The sequence below is a fragment of the Varroa destructor genome, unplaced genomic scaffold, assembly GCF_002443255.2.
Source record: "Varroa destructor unplaced genomic scaffold, Vdes_3.0 BEIS01000005.1, whole genome shotgun sequence".
In the NCBI taxonomy this organism is placed as follows: Eukaryota; Metazoa; Arthropoda; class Arachnida; order Mesostigmata; family Varroidae; genus Varroa; species Varroa destructor.
The window spans coordinates 2,914,300-2,929,258 of NW_019211458.1; the positions used below are offsets into that span (position 1 = coordinate 2,914,300).

A 14,959-nucleotide genomic window follows, 5' to 3' on the forward strand; every position below is an offset into this window, starting at 1 on the left:
ATATATATCTTCAGGTATGCATGATTATGTTTCCTTGTAGATCTAAAATAGTATGTTTTTTTCTCTTACTTCGAATGGTTTCGACAGATAGCCATGACTACAAGGTCGTATGCTATTACGGCTCGTGGGCTGTATATAGGCCAGGAGATGGCAAATTTCCTGTGGAGGAAATTGATCCATTTGTGTGTACGCATCTGATCTATGGCTTCGCTGGCTTGGGATTTGATAATCGCATTAAGTCACTGGATTCATGGAATGACTTGAAAGAAAATTACGGAAGGGGTGCATTTGAAAGGTTTACCACGAATCTTAAGGCTAAAAATCCCAGGTTAAAAACAATTATAGCCATCGGAGGTTGGAATGAAGGGTCGATAAAATATTCTGCTATGGCTGAATCTCCATCGTCACGAAAGTAAGTATTTACTACGCTTAGATTTACTATTGCCCATCAGGGTATACTTCAGTTCAACGCTTCGATTACTGATGCACTATATCGGAAAAAAATTTCAAAGTATAAAAAAACAAAATATCCACTAAGAAGCACCTAACAGCTGAACGGCAGGCCAAGCTAATCTTTAATGAGACATAAAGGACGTCATTAAGTAACGCTTGATTGACTCTTTTCTGTCTAAAGCGGCTAAATCTTTTCCGGCTACTAATGTTGCAAAAATAATAACAAGAAAGTAGCGAAGATGACCTTTCCTTCTAAACTTCAATTAATAAAGCTACATGCTGTCGATTATATCCAGCGTTCATTAGTTCGACCTATTCAAAACAAGTATCATATTATGTAAATTTAAGGAAAGTCGTTGATTCAACTTACCCCCGAAAGCTCATGAATCAAACAGTGACATTATGCAATTAGGACCAGCGGATGTTGCTTCTGTCTATGGCTGATTTTTTCTTGGTGTATAAGACATATAGAAACCCCGACACCAATTTAAATACCTTTTTTTACTTACCTACAATTTTATGACCTTCCCAAACCCTGTTTTTGGTTGTCCAAGAGATAACAATAACCATTGTTTGCCATAGGATCTTTGTTGACTCTGTCGTAGAGTTCTGCAAAAAGTACAATTTCGACGGATTGGATATGGATTGGGAGTATCCTGCTTCCCGAGGAGGCAAGTCTAAAGACAAACAGAACTTCCTAGCACTACTTCGCGAGCTGAAGGATGCGTTCAAACAGGACAACTTACTTCTAACGGCTGCCGTATCTGCTGGAAAGCATTTTATAGATCCCGCATACGACATTCCAGGGATCTCAAAATACCTTGACCTCATCAATATCATGGCATATGATTTCCACGGCGGCTGGGAAACAAAAGCTGGCCACCACGCCCCCATGTTCTCGAGGCCTGAAGAACCCGCCGATGAACGTATTCTCAACTTGAACTATTCTGTTAATTACTGGATATCTCAGGGTGCGTGCCCCAAAAAGATCACGTTAGGAATGGGTCTCTACGGTAGGACTTTTACACTTCGTCGTGAGGAGGATAATAGTCCTGGCGATGAGGCTCCCCAGAAAGGAAGAGCGGGTCCGTACACCCGTGAACCCGGATCACTGGGCTACAACGAAATTTGCGAAGATCAAATGCGCGATGGGTGGACAGTTGTGCAAGATCCGTACTTTATGTCTCCCTACGCTTTTAAAGAACGGCAGTGGGTCGGTTATGACGACATCTCATCCATTGAAGTTAAGGCTCGATTTGCTAAGAGTTTAGGCTTGGCTGGCGGTATGGTATGGTCAATCGAAACGGATGACTTCAAAGGAAAATGCCATGGCTATCGCTATCCCTTGATATCAGCTATTAATCGCGTGTTTGCCGAACCGGGTATTCCCGATCTTCCAGTACCGCCATCGGATCCACCTACCACCCCTGCACCGCCCTCGACCGCTTCAACGGAAAAAACCTGGTGGCCTCGCCCTAGCACCAGCACTATGCGTCCATCTTCACAGTCCACAGCCTTGACCTCAACGACGGCAACAACAATAACAACAACAATGAAACCTGATAATTCTACCACAAGACCTCCAGAAACTGATATGGATAGCGAATTTAAATGTTCAACACAGGGTATTTTTCGTGATCCTTCTAACTGTCAGGTATTCTTCGAGTGCGTACCAGGCACCGACGGACTGATAGCCTTCAAAAAGGAATGTGCCTCAGGAACTGTGTTTGATCCTATTAAGAATCAATGCGCATGGCCACATGACGTTCCAGAGTGCAAAGGGTATTCCGCGCCCGCAGATCTCGATATCGACGTTAAACAGGAGATTGCCTCCTAAAAACAGCCTGAATATCCAAATCAATATATTTATAATAGGAGATGTGCGAAACATAATATTTATGACATATAGGTATTATTTATAGAATAAACATGTAAATTATTAAAATAAGCTAACATGTCATTTATGTATATCTAAATAATATCGGAGCCAGGTGGCTATTACCAGTCAACTTGTGTGGTACAGAACCGCGTGATAAATTAACCTACGTATAAGGCTTTGAGTGGGGTAATTCCCCCTAAGTCTTTTCTGAGATCCTAGCTGAAGCCCCGTTTATGTGCTAACTAAGAAACGGGGTCCTAGCTTTAATCAGGTGAGAAACAATTAGAATTTAAAATGAGTGCACTCAGATTCAATCGACGCAGTCCAGATCTAACAGGCTGCACAGCAATGAAAAGTTTAGTTCGCGTTTAACTCCGGGCTTGATAATTAATTGTAAATACTATGAAATAATTTATTTACCATTCTAATTCCATGTCTTGCCAAAAATGAAGAATGTGTTTATATCTAGATAATTAGATTACTTGAAATGGACTTGATGTTTGGTGCTTTTTGTAGTTTAGGCTGAATAAGTTAAAAATTAAGTCTCGAATATTATAGAATAAAAAAAAATTTTGAAAATGAATTTGCGATGTCTATAAGGCTTCACACGGCTAATCAGTGTAAAATTCCGATCAGGAACACTACGTACAACTCACAGAATTATATATAGTGTTCTTTCTAAGAGCTATTATTGAGCACCCTTTAGTCATGCGATTGTTAAAATATCTATCCACAATAATCCAAAAAAATTCCCCTACAGACCCTTACGTCATGTAAAGTAGTTTCGCAATATTATTATCGAGTTTAGAAAGTATAAGACTAGAGATTATGAAACTATTATGTACATAAGCCATATGTGCGATACGCTAGAGTTGATGTTTTGCTTAAATAATAATGAGACCATTTTCCCTGCGTTGGTGACGTCATACATATAACTTTTTGTTTTAAAATATACATCCTTATTTCATTTTTGCAATTCTATTAAGGCTCACGTACTTTTAAAAGGAAAAAAGAGCTTGCTACAGGCTATTGCGGCCTACACTTGTAACCTACTAGATAATCCGACAAGTATTAGTTATTGTATTGAAGACGATCTCTAAGGAATTTCTTTTGATATATATACATGTTCAGTACAATTCTTCAAGAGCAAGATGCATCCACATAACCCCCAAAAAACATTTACTGAGGGGGAATTAGAAGTCGATCCTTAGGTCCCGAAAAAACAAAAAGCCACTGCGAATATCGCTCTATCTTTGTTGTTGTATTGCTTTCAAGAAAAAAAGTGGTGCTTAAGATATATAAATTGAAAACAGTAGTTCAAAAACTTTTTGAGACTAAGATAAACATTCAAACGCATAGAAATGTAGAGCTTTCAGTTTGATCCTGAGAAGATTCGTTTTTATGACTACGAAAAATTTTCCGCCATTATTATCCCAAGCCCCATCCCATGTACAGCAGTAACCATCCTACTATATCTTTCCTTTTCAGCACAGTAAACTGGCTTTTCTCGTTTAAGTTTGAATTTCTCTTTCATAACAAATAGGAATAAATCTACGTAGCATCGCTAGATTTAATAGATAATGTAACATGTTTTTAGCTGATTTTCGTAGAAATGTTTATAAAGAAATAAAACTGTTTGGTCTCTGATAACCCCCGTGATGGTTCCCTTGATATAGGTAAATTTTGCCCGCCCCTTTGGGAACTTCTAGATCTAACTAAACAATAAAACTAAAATTATAATAAGGAGACTAAAAAACGGGTTCACGAATTGGGACCAGAACAAATGGAATTCCATTTTGCCAACTAGTCCCATCAAAGTGGAGCATATCGTCAGCGGAAGCGACACGTGAGTCAGTTTGTGTTAAAAGAAGACGAAAATCAGGCGAAAAAATGGCGTTGTGCAGGTAAAAAACAACTTTTGATCGTAGTGCCAAATAGATTTGAGTAATATTTAAACCCAGGGATAGTTGAGGTATTGCAGGAAACGAGGCTGAGGAGGCTGGCTTCAACTGAACAGTCTGAACAGCAACAGAATTACAGCTACCACACATATCGACATATTATTGCTCTACCATATACAGCTGAAAGGTCGCCTACCTTGTTGACCCACCGAACCTAACAACAGAGATCGTTCGTCAAATATTTGTTTTCTCGACCTTCTTCTAAGTATAGTAAGATGAATTATTTTTCACAAAGATGAAACTACAATACGTAATACTTCGCATAAGTAGTTTATCAATGTCTTCCGAGTCATTTAATATTTTAGTGAAATTACAAAGTTGCGTTTCGTATCGTCTTGGAGGCTTTACGCAAGAGCATCTACTATATAGGTAAAATATGTAAAAAAAATTAGTTAACCCGTCTCGGTCCTTTTTAAAAATATTCCGACCTTGTGCTTCATATGCCAAACCACTTGTGGTTTTTTTCCGAAATGGAAGCCTTGCAGTACTAAGAACTCTATGTGCAACAATGGCGTACGCTGTAGGGCTTGATCAAGTTACAAGACTACTAGTTTTAGAACATACTTTTAAACTACTTTAATTTTGTGTGTCACCGCGTTTAATACTGTTCGACGTGCCGACTCCAGAAGTAGCCTGCATTGGCCCCGTGGCGGTCTTGAAGGGCAGACAGTGCTTCTCGCATGGCCCGAGCTATCATTTGTCGAACTGGAAAGGGGTGATCGAAACAAGCGTAGTTTAGACTCACTTGAGCGAACCAGGGAGCACATGAGGAAACGCTCAGCAGTTTTCCAAAATTTTAGCCAAACCTAGCTATAAACACCGCCTACGGTTCCACAGGTGTTTGGGGGGTATTGATACTCGTGGCTTGGGTTCGTTGTTTAGCAGAACCCTCAACTGTGACGAGGCACCAATCAGTGGATAGCTTTTATCAGACCCGGATGACCTTGACGGCAGAGAGCATCCAGTAGAGATTTAGTTACCTTTCAGTAGCCGAATTAAAAGGTGACTTTGTCGCCTCTCTGAAGCCATTAGCGCAGGTTCGCTAGTTAGAGCACTGTTACTGATCCAAAGTCAACGTCACGTTTTGGTTTTGACTGTTGCAACGTATAAACGTGACAGGACGTTGGCGTCGCGGTCCACCGTGCCACTCCAGTGTCGAATCTTAAAATCGTATTCTGACAGTTCCAGGGCCCATCGGCTAAACCTTTGCAGGTATTTCGGCACTATTGTTAACCGCTTCCAATACAGGTACGAATAAGACTCCTTTACCATTGAGATTACAACAAAACATTCGGTCTCTCAGGAACGTTACTTCGCCGAGAGTTGCCTACTAGCCTATGCTATAATGCGCTTCTCACTCTATTTATAATGAGGTAGAATTCGGTACGCTGCCGCCCGAGCAACATTGTGCACTTCAGTTGGTAAACTCTTTTGGCAATGTCAGAAAACTGGGTTGTCTGTGAGGGCCTTCCAAAGGGCCAGAAACGAATTTTGATTTAGGTAGTCCCAGAAAGTCACAAAGCAGCTTGGCTATTTCGACAAAGCCGATATAAATTACCGATAGTATGACGCTAAGTCGGCCTTGAGGGGCTTCAGGGTATCCGTAGCGGCTGTTTTTAAACCCGGTCCATTTGTGATACTTATTGAAAGTATTTCTTGAAAAAATCCAAAAATGCTAAGGCTCGTGGGCGAGAACTTCAGTTAGTAATTGATATGATAAGACTTACAGAGGGTCGGCATCCAGAAGAAATAAATGACAACCATGGTGTTGTTTATGGCGATATTTAAATGAAATATCGGAAACAGCATTTTGTATTTGGTAACTTTTTTAATTTTATTTTTAACTGTAATAAACTTTTATAATAATTAACTTGATAATTGACCTTAAGGCACGACAGTAAAATAGAACTACAGTTGCTCCACTTTAGAGCACCAAATAAGCACGAAGTACCTTTTTTAATACATAAATATTCTTATTTATTCAGCAGTTGTTCCCTATCACATAAGATGCATGTCTTCATTTTGTTCTTACTAATACAATAAATACCCACAAAAACCTGGCCTTCGCTAATATGACTATCTTTATTTGATTTTCTTATCAAAATCACTTGGCCATTTTTCTAAAGTTTTCGGAATATTCACTGTATCAGTAAAAAAATAGGTTGCGGCTTGCCGGTAACTTTAATTATTTGTGGGTTTCGCGCCAAACGCAAGATGGCTCTAAACGTGGAAGTATAAAAGGAAGTACTTGTCCAATCATCGCTTGTGCATTCGGACGTCATTTTTGACGCCTCAAATGCTTATCAACGCTATCTAAGGGCAAAATATACCAGCTGCATCGTAGACGCAGCTTGCCTCGCTAAAAATATTTATTTCCTCTATTCGTGTGGTAGTGTAAACAGGCACTCGGGTTTTCAGCAGGAACAAGTCAATATTGGAATTGTAATTCAATTAAAGCTTTTTGTAAAGGGCCTTACAGGCGAGTTTGTCATACATATCCTGTTTAATACATGGGTCTGTGAACCGATGACTCTGCTGACGATTATTGTCAGCAGAGTCTGTCTTGAACATGTGTTGGATTTTCTGAGCGTCTATTGTGTCCAACAACAGGTAATAAGCCTACTATGTGCAAAGCTAACACAAAAGTTGGAGGGAGGAACACAGAGGAACTACTTCCCTCTCTGAGCGATAATCGAGCCTACCATTTAGAAAAAAGAGCTAGCACGAATAAGAAGTCAAGTTCACCGCGTTCCCCTAACACATTTTTGAATTTGTGGATGATTCTTCAATTTCTCTCAGCATTGTATTTTTTGTACAAAGAGCAAAGGAGTGTGTCCAACAATCCATGTAAATTTTGTGTATCATCGAGAATGACCTCAGGGTTTTTGTCGAGCATGTTTTCATTCCAAAAGTAAAATAACGGTATTTGTAGGAACACTCTTTATTCATCTAGTACTGCTACTGCGTCAATATCACAGACAGTGACTTATTAGTTACGTTCTACAGGCGGTCTCAAGAAAAATGAGTCATTTAATTTTGGCGCCATTCTGTGCTTTCACAGTCACAGAATGGCGCCAATATTTGAAATGCGTTAACTGCGAAAATAATAATGATAAAGAGACTAGGTTGACTATGCATCTCTAAGCGTTCAGGTTGTTTAAAAGAAAATACCATGGCTGTATCTAGAGACTACAGGTCATACATAGTTCAAAGAATTTATAGTTAGGCATGTAATCAACCACAATGGGACTGTGGGTTTTCTAAGGAAATAATCGTCAGCGACGAAATTCATTAAGTAAAGTTGTCACATTTTAAGTTACTTGTATTTCATAAAAAAAAACATGCATTTCAAATATGTCGCTGCTTTTTTCGGATTTTGAACTGAAAACATCACTTGACCATTTGGCTTCGAAGACTCTATGAGATACACACAAACAGTCATGGAACATGGTAACCCAAGCTTTCATGTTTCAAACGGATGGTATGAATCTCGAAAACATGTGATTCAAAAGGACAGTCCCGCTTGCCAAACATCTTGTGAAATAATGGTATTATTACATGAAATATTCTATACTTGTCTGGCCTCTATGAGCCAGAGTTGATTTTATAAAGCGCGCGATCCGACTCCTTTCAACTTTTGTCTCTAGGGCTTCTTGAAATCCGAAGTTTGTCAACAAGCTGACAATCATGATTGGCATCGAAACAAAAGAAGTATATTTTATTCGCAAAAAAAAAAATTCTGCTATTGTTGAAACACCCTATATCGTAGAAAGTTATTATTTTTATCAAAATTCGCGGCTTGATACTCAGTCAGCCAGGATCATTTTTTCAGTGCCGCGCCGCAGTTTTAATGTCATACGTTGTCTCTAGAGGGTTGTTTATAACGGCTCGAAGATTCCTTTCTCCTTAGGCAACTTAATCTGTCAGTCTTTTTTTCAGACACCCGACGATTTAAAGCCAAAGTGCACAGTATTTAACGAACTAAGCTCATAAAAAACACGCTTGCATCTCACGCCGGTGGGGTAACTTAGCCGTACCTGACCCTCTTAAGCCTGCTGTGCAAGTATTGGTGACGCTTATCTGACTGCTGGAAAACTGTTTTTTTTTTTTATATACAATCAGTCTCTATTGGGAAGGCCGTGAGGTCGCCATCGGTCATCTTCGACATGTGGCGGGTGTCGTAGGAAAATTTAGCGGGCCTGATATGACATGTGCTGGCCGGCTTCTCCGCATAACTATAATACTTTTTCGAGTATAGTATTACTAGCTAGTAATCAGGTTAATGAATGTCAATTAATTATTCAGCAGTAAATGGTTTCTCTGGTTGGTATCTTTGCAGGAGGGAAGGTCCTCTTGACTCAGTGTGTCATGCAGTAAACTCGTGACGACACGCAGCAGTGCAGATGACCTAGTCGCCTCAACGCGAAAAAAAGTCACAGCTACTGTACCAAAATTGGACAAATAATAGTAATTTGCAATATATCAGCAGTTTATATATCTACTATGTAGTAGTTCTGAGTCACGATTGTTGCGCAAATCACATCGTATGAATTTACGTATTTAATCTTTCTGCTTAGACCATTTCTGCTGTCGTCGTCCTCTCAACTGCGGACTTTATTGTCTCGAAAATTGATGAAATGTAGTACGTTATCGAAGTGAAGTATACTACAGAACATGCTACTATCGATTCTATAGGGTAATTCGTAGAGATGTTAAAGCCTTAGATTTTTCTGTCTACAAAACATTGAAAGGCAGCTCTAACTTAACCTTCGACTCCTTCAGTATCATTTATGGGTTTCCATACAGAGTGAATAAGAACATTTCAAGGACCCATCAGTGCTGAAGTAGTCCATAGGTACATTGCGTCGCCTTGACCGGGCGAACCGCTCGGCGTTCTATTGTTTCGTGTAATCAGGGAGAGCGGTCGTTGAATAAATTATTAAAAGTTGTCAACAGGTAATAGAAGCATCAGATATAGTAAAAGCGAGAAATTAGTCTTCAGAGGCACCTGCACTACAGTCCTCTGAGCTTTGGCCTTTGTGTGGGTCTCGATTATATTGCTTGTCCATATTGCGATTTCTTAGAATTGCACGTTCACGAGCCGTACATTAACACTAATTGTAGGTGGATACACCGTTCGACTACAGAATATTTACTGCTGTTAATTGAAATGAGAGGCCAAACGTCGTTGGAGTGCGTTTCTCAAACTCAGAAATAAGCACGATCAGTATTTATCGGATTATCATCTCTGTCACAATTTATATTCAGCCAGCTCTAAAATGAGTCAAACAGTAAGCTTCGATTTCATCATGCACCTATGTATCGGTAGGTAACCCATGAGAGAGGCATATACCGAATTTAAGAAATTACCAATCCAGACTTGCCTCTGGAACTTATGTTTCGCATAACTGGAGATTGCAGTCAATAAAACAATAAATGAAGATTACAGAGTGCATTTGACATGTGAAGCATGATAAGCTGACAGCTGTACGAGACCACGTATTCCCGCTAAATACTAACTCTGTAGCCTGAGTCTTGCTGCGTTATCTATGTCTGAGGTCGTTTCAACGAATGTATGCGTGATACCAGATCCCACTTGTGCATATTGTTATGAACAACGATGAAAAAAATAATTAAAATCACTGCATGAGTTTTTTTCTGCATGTGTACGGGTCGCAAGCAATATCCCCATAATATTCATCCCTATAACACTGGGACAGTAAAACAAGAATAAATAAAAGTAACTGGGGAACTAACTATAATCTTTACATAGTGGCGACAAATAGAGCACCTTTAAGAATCAACGAAACATGAAATTGCACTATTGATAGTACTTCATATAGGCAAAGAGCACGGTTCAGAGTACGCCCATATCTCTAGCTTCAAGCTTCTAGCTGTATAGAAAAGCGTCTTAAAGCGAGCTTTCGTTGAAACCAGAAGTTTCTAAATACAACATATACAGTTAGGTATAAGTAGACGTACTCTATTTTTGTGCATAGGTAAAACATAAACGACACACGCTTCTAAAACCTCTGTCTCAACACTTAGGTGCTACCTGGGTACGTGATCACAAAACAGAGTTCTTTAACAGATTATAATAGGATTTTTATCGTTCTTAGAATCCGTTTTTTCTATCGCGGGAAATATGAGATACTATAAATAGCTTCCTGAGAACAATGTGTTTAATTTTATTTTACGATAAGCAAGATTTTTCATCTTGCGTACCGGACAGGACAGAAAATATATCGCATAGACCGTTCATATTTTCTACAAACATACGTGCGCTTTTTCGTGAGCACTGAACGAAAAATATATTTTTTCCCAGATCAAATATTTTAAGATGTAATAATAAGAGGCTTGGGTCAATAAAGTAGGTGGACTCTAAAACATTCTAACTATTATTTATTAACATTGTAGTGTTCAGTATCATATACAGTCATAGAAATATCGGAACAATGCCAAAAGCAATTAGCAGTGCTCTTGATCATTTACGTGATGTCTGGCAACGCACCCACAATATATAATGATACTCGCTTCACTCTAAGCTCCTATCTGGCTTCGCACATTATAACAGTTTTCGGATGCATAAGTACCTCCATTGACCAAGTTCATGCCTATTTTTAGGAATAACTGTTCGAATAGCGCCTTTAACTTCAGGGTCTACAGTTGATGCTTTCGCTTGATCTGAGCAGCGTTGAAACGTCAGTGGTGAATGCAGTGCTCCATTTATTATCCAGAATCCATTTGTTCTGAATCATTCGAAGTGTCAGTTGAGGAATAATTTGAATACAATCATATACGACACGGAGATTTTTGGCCTTAAATGTAAGCGTCAATGCATATATTTTGAACTTTGAGGACAATTACAAATTTGATACGAATCAAAAAGCCCGCACTTAGCCTCTCTATATCTAGTATCTGTGTTGGATGGCGGGAAAATTGAAATATGAGTAAAATTAACGTACTTAACTTATATTTACAAAATGTGCTTTGAAGGTGTAGACAAGGCTTACAAGTTTGCAGAAAACCTTTTGTGCGTTGTTTTTTCATAGTAATACACGATAAAATATGCCTCGAGGGCATTAAACTTCATGTAAGGTCTATTGCCTTTGGCAAGGCTTTTAAGCTAAGTTCGTGCCAGTACTATCTCAATACATGCCTTCGATAAAAAATGTAACAAGATCATCGCATAGAAACAGCGTTCGTTTGTGACTCGGTAACGTTCTCTACATTCTGTATTTCACAAACGTGCTCTTGCAGACGCTGTTATAAGTAAAACAGGAATCAGACCTTTACTACTGGGACGAAATATCCTACGTGCGTATAAAATCTAAAAGGCACGAATTGATCGTAAACAAATCGTGGCTGGATAAAAAAAGTTGTCATTAATGCGTTAGTCAAGAATTGACGAACTAGTAGCTCAAGAGGCTGTAAATACATGAACCAACAGGATACAAAACAATGCAAGCAGTAAACTTGCTATCTAATGTAAATGAGACAGATAAAAGAACTTCAGATGATAGTAAAGTGTGTCACACAAACTACTTTATTATATACACAGATATCCGGTGCCGTTTATATATATATATATATATATATATATATATATATATATATATATATATATAATGTATACGTTTCTTATAAATAAATATAGCCAGCTATAGACATTTACAAGATGCCAACTCAGTCGCGTAACTATGCTAGATAAATTATACGTGCACGCGTTAGTATTATTTTACGGTGCTTTGAAAACCTCACTATTGGTTAACTAGAGCAGCAGCATGCAGCATTCATTAGTATAAGTTTTACTGAGACGCACACTTTTCTAAATATTGTCTTTGTCGTTTGTCGGCCCGGGCTCAGATACGCAATCGACGTGGCAAAAACATGGTATTAATGCTTGCTAATAGATAAAATAACCTGGACGAGCATCCACTACAGAACAAAGCCACAACGCCAATTATTTTAATATGCAACGATGCACTTCATGAGTTCTAATAGATGGCCTTTGTTGACAGACGCGGTGTTTTCAAGCTGACAGTTCCTCCTTCGAAACTTCGTACATTTCACCTTCTTGACTAGCCATCTCGGACAACGCAGAACTTGGCGTGTAGAAATACGCCAGCACAGCAAAGAAAATCATATCTGCAAACATGGCTAGCCCGAAGACCAGGAACTCAGTCGACTGAAAAATATATGGTGCATATATTATAGCCAAGCTAGGTTGTTCGCAGAAGGCGCAGACTGTTAAATACAATCTATGCTTCTGATTAGACGTACCGAAACATTCGAGTGTATAAGCTAACAATAGCATTCAAATACATTTATGTGCCATATTGTAAATTCCAGATATACTTCACATCATATCATCACGGACTCCCTACGAGTAGAAATCTAGCTTCTAGCGCTGGCCCCAGCGTTTTATTCTCGTGCACCTGACTTCGAAAAAAAAATTATAACTGGAGATAATTTTTTTGGCCGCACTTCCCTGCGTTATCCTGGCACGAAATAACTTAGTTCTAAATTCACTTTCAACGGAGTAAAACTAACTATAGTAGGATCAAAATATCCTTCTAACTGCAATTATCTAAAATATATTTGGGCCTATGGAGATTATTGTTCTTAAAGCACCGAATCATAATTTAGAGGATAAGAACATACCTGTTATACTTTCCAGTGTTAACTCTATCATTACAGAGTTGTAGGTTGTACGGTATACACTTTAAAGAGCACGTTAGTTTGCATATCGCTGAAGCCTCAACATATTGACGCCCTAATACATAATTGATTTGTATAGAAAATATCGTGCGCTTAGATCAACAACACTGCGTACTTTTTACAGTCAGTTAGTTCTACATGTTATATAGTTACGCATCACAAACAAAAAAATCGCGCTATAAATGGTGTAGATGCTACAAGTAATTAACCAGAAGGGCCAATCGGACGACAAATCCTCCGAAACCGAATGCCATGTTCAGCTATCCAGTACGTGCCATGGTTAATTATGCACTGCTATGGACATTTTAAATATGGCTATTGAAGCAGTACAACCCTCCGCTTATATAAATATTAGCGAGCCCATGCAGGTAATGTACGTGTAATCCTAATATGGGATTATCTGTGGACCACACGTTTGTACGGTTGGAGCTAGTTCGTACCCTAGCAGTAATAGTATCAACGTAAGCCTTAGAGCAACTTAGAGAAGCGCCATAGTTTAAAAATTTCGTCAACAATGGCACACAAGAATGTATATTTTTTTACAAGAAAAATAACCATTGCGTTGCCCTTGTTAGTCACAGACTGATCAAACGATTTGCTCACAAACTTTTATATCAAGAGTAACATATACCTAAGCTATACCGAACGTACCTGTTTCTCAAGTCCAATCTTTGCAACAATGACCACAAGCAGATTTCCGATGGCAACAGTCATCAACCAGCCGGCTTGAAGCACAGACTTCATCGACTTTGGCGCTTCGGAGTACGAAAATTCAAGACCCGTTACTGAAAACAGGACCTCGCCCGTCGTAATTAATATATACTGTGGAGCCTGCCACATTAGTGACATCGCTGGGGCCGCCTGAGTCAGGTTCATTGTGCAGGTTTTGTTAGTCACAACGAAAGTATATGCTTCGCCCGTCTGCAGCCTCCCGGGCATACAGGTCATGTCGGAGTATCTTAATGTGTACCTAATCAAAAAAGAAATTTTATACGAACTGATTAATGAAAGCATACCTTGCGAACAGTATAATATTGATTTCAATATTGGTGGTCAAAAACCGTGGAAAAAACAGCATCCTAAATAATGGTAAACTTCGGTGTATATCTTAAACGGCCCGTGGGATCTTGGGTAAAGGCCGCATTGTCGGATATTTGCACTACTTTTTCGGATAAAATCAATGCCACTGTATGGATACATTTTTACGATAAAGGCTATGGTAATCATTTGGTTAATATTTATAGGGTTGCTAACTTTTTTTTACAGCAAAACCACAAGGTGTCTAAATTTGCGCCTCTACTTTAGACTGAAAACGTATTTTTCCTATTTATAAGAAATTAACAGCAGATATTTGACATTTGGTGCCTATACAGTTGATATAATATATTTGAAACGGTACTCAAAGGTACAATGCCAAGCTGGTCAAATGAAAAAACCTGAAGTATGAATATTGCATCCGAATGGGGACAAAAGTATTTGCGTATATTGCGAGGCCTTCGAAGAAGTTTAAAACGGCCACCTTCACGTTTTGGGCGTTCACGATTGGATACACAAAAGCCATTGGAATAGTCGACGTATTTAACCAAAGGTAATTACTTGTGAAGTTATATAAATTTCAGCAACGATTATATGCGGTCACTGAGACAAGCAACCGCAACTTAATCAATGATCTTAATGGTATTTATATCATTGTTGTTAAATAGCACACCATTTACACTGCACACAACCAAGCCAAAGTGCAGTGTCAACCTATTAATATACATGCAACAAGAAGAACACATACTGCATGTAGTGCACGCCAGTAAACATCTATTGGATTGGCGGACGACAAACATCGCATAATACATGACCCTAGTATTAGAATTGAACTAAATATTCATATTAGTATCGATATATTCCTAAAAAAAACAATCATACAATGGCTCGCATGCATTATCTGCTATAT

At 38.8% G+C, this 14,959-nt stretch overlaps 2 protein-coding genes across 9 annotated transcripts in view; one reads left to right on the forward strand and one right to left on the reverse strand.

Annotated features, from left to right (window-relative positions):
* Positions 1-2,401, forward strand: part of Cht8 (Chitinase 8) — a 19,831-nt gene extending 17,430 nt beyond the window's left edge. For all 6 annotated transcript variants that reach the window (XM_022806691.2, XM_086989168.1, XM_022806690.2 and 3 more), the window contains exons 3-4: positions 88-412; positions 1,036-2,401. In XM_022806691.2, coding sequence (XP_022662426.1) covers positions 88-412; positions 1,036-2,290 — 1,580 coding nt within the window. In that variant the 3' untranslated portion in view covers positions 2,291-2,401. The remainder of the gene's footprint in view (positions 1-87; positions 413-1,035) is intronic.
* Positions 2,402-10,655: 8,254 nt separating this feature from the next.
* The window catches only part of LOC111250821 (solute carrier family 15 member 1-like), a 38,197-nt gene continuing 33,893 nt past the window's right edge, over positions 10,656-14,959 (reverse strand). For all 3 annotated transcript variants that reach the window (XM_022806612.2, XM_022806613.2, XM_086989884.1), the window contains 2 exons: positions 13,666-13,984; positions 10,656-12,481 (listed from right to left, as the gene is read on the reverse strand). In XM_022806612.2, coding sequence (XP_022662347.1) covers positions 12,326-12,481; positions 13,666-13,984 — 475 coding nt within the window. In that variant the 3' untranslated portion in view covers positions 10,656-12,325. The remainder of the gene's footprint in view (positions 12,482-13,665; positions 13,985-14,959) is intronic.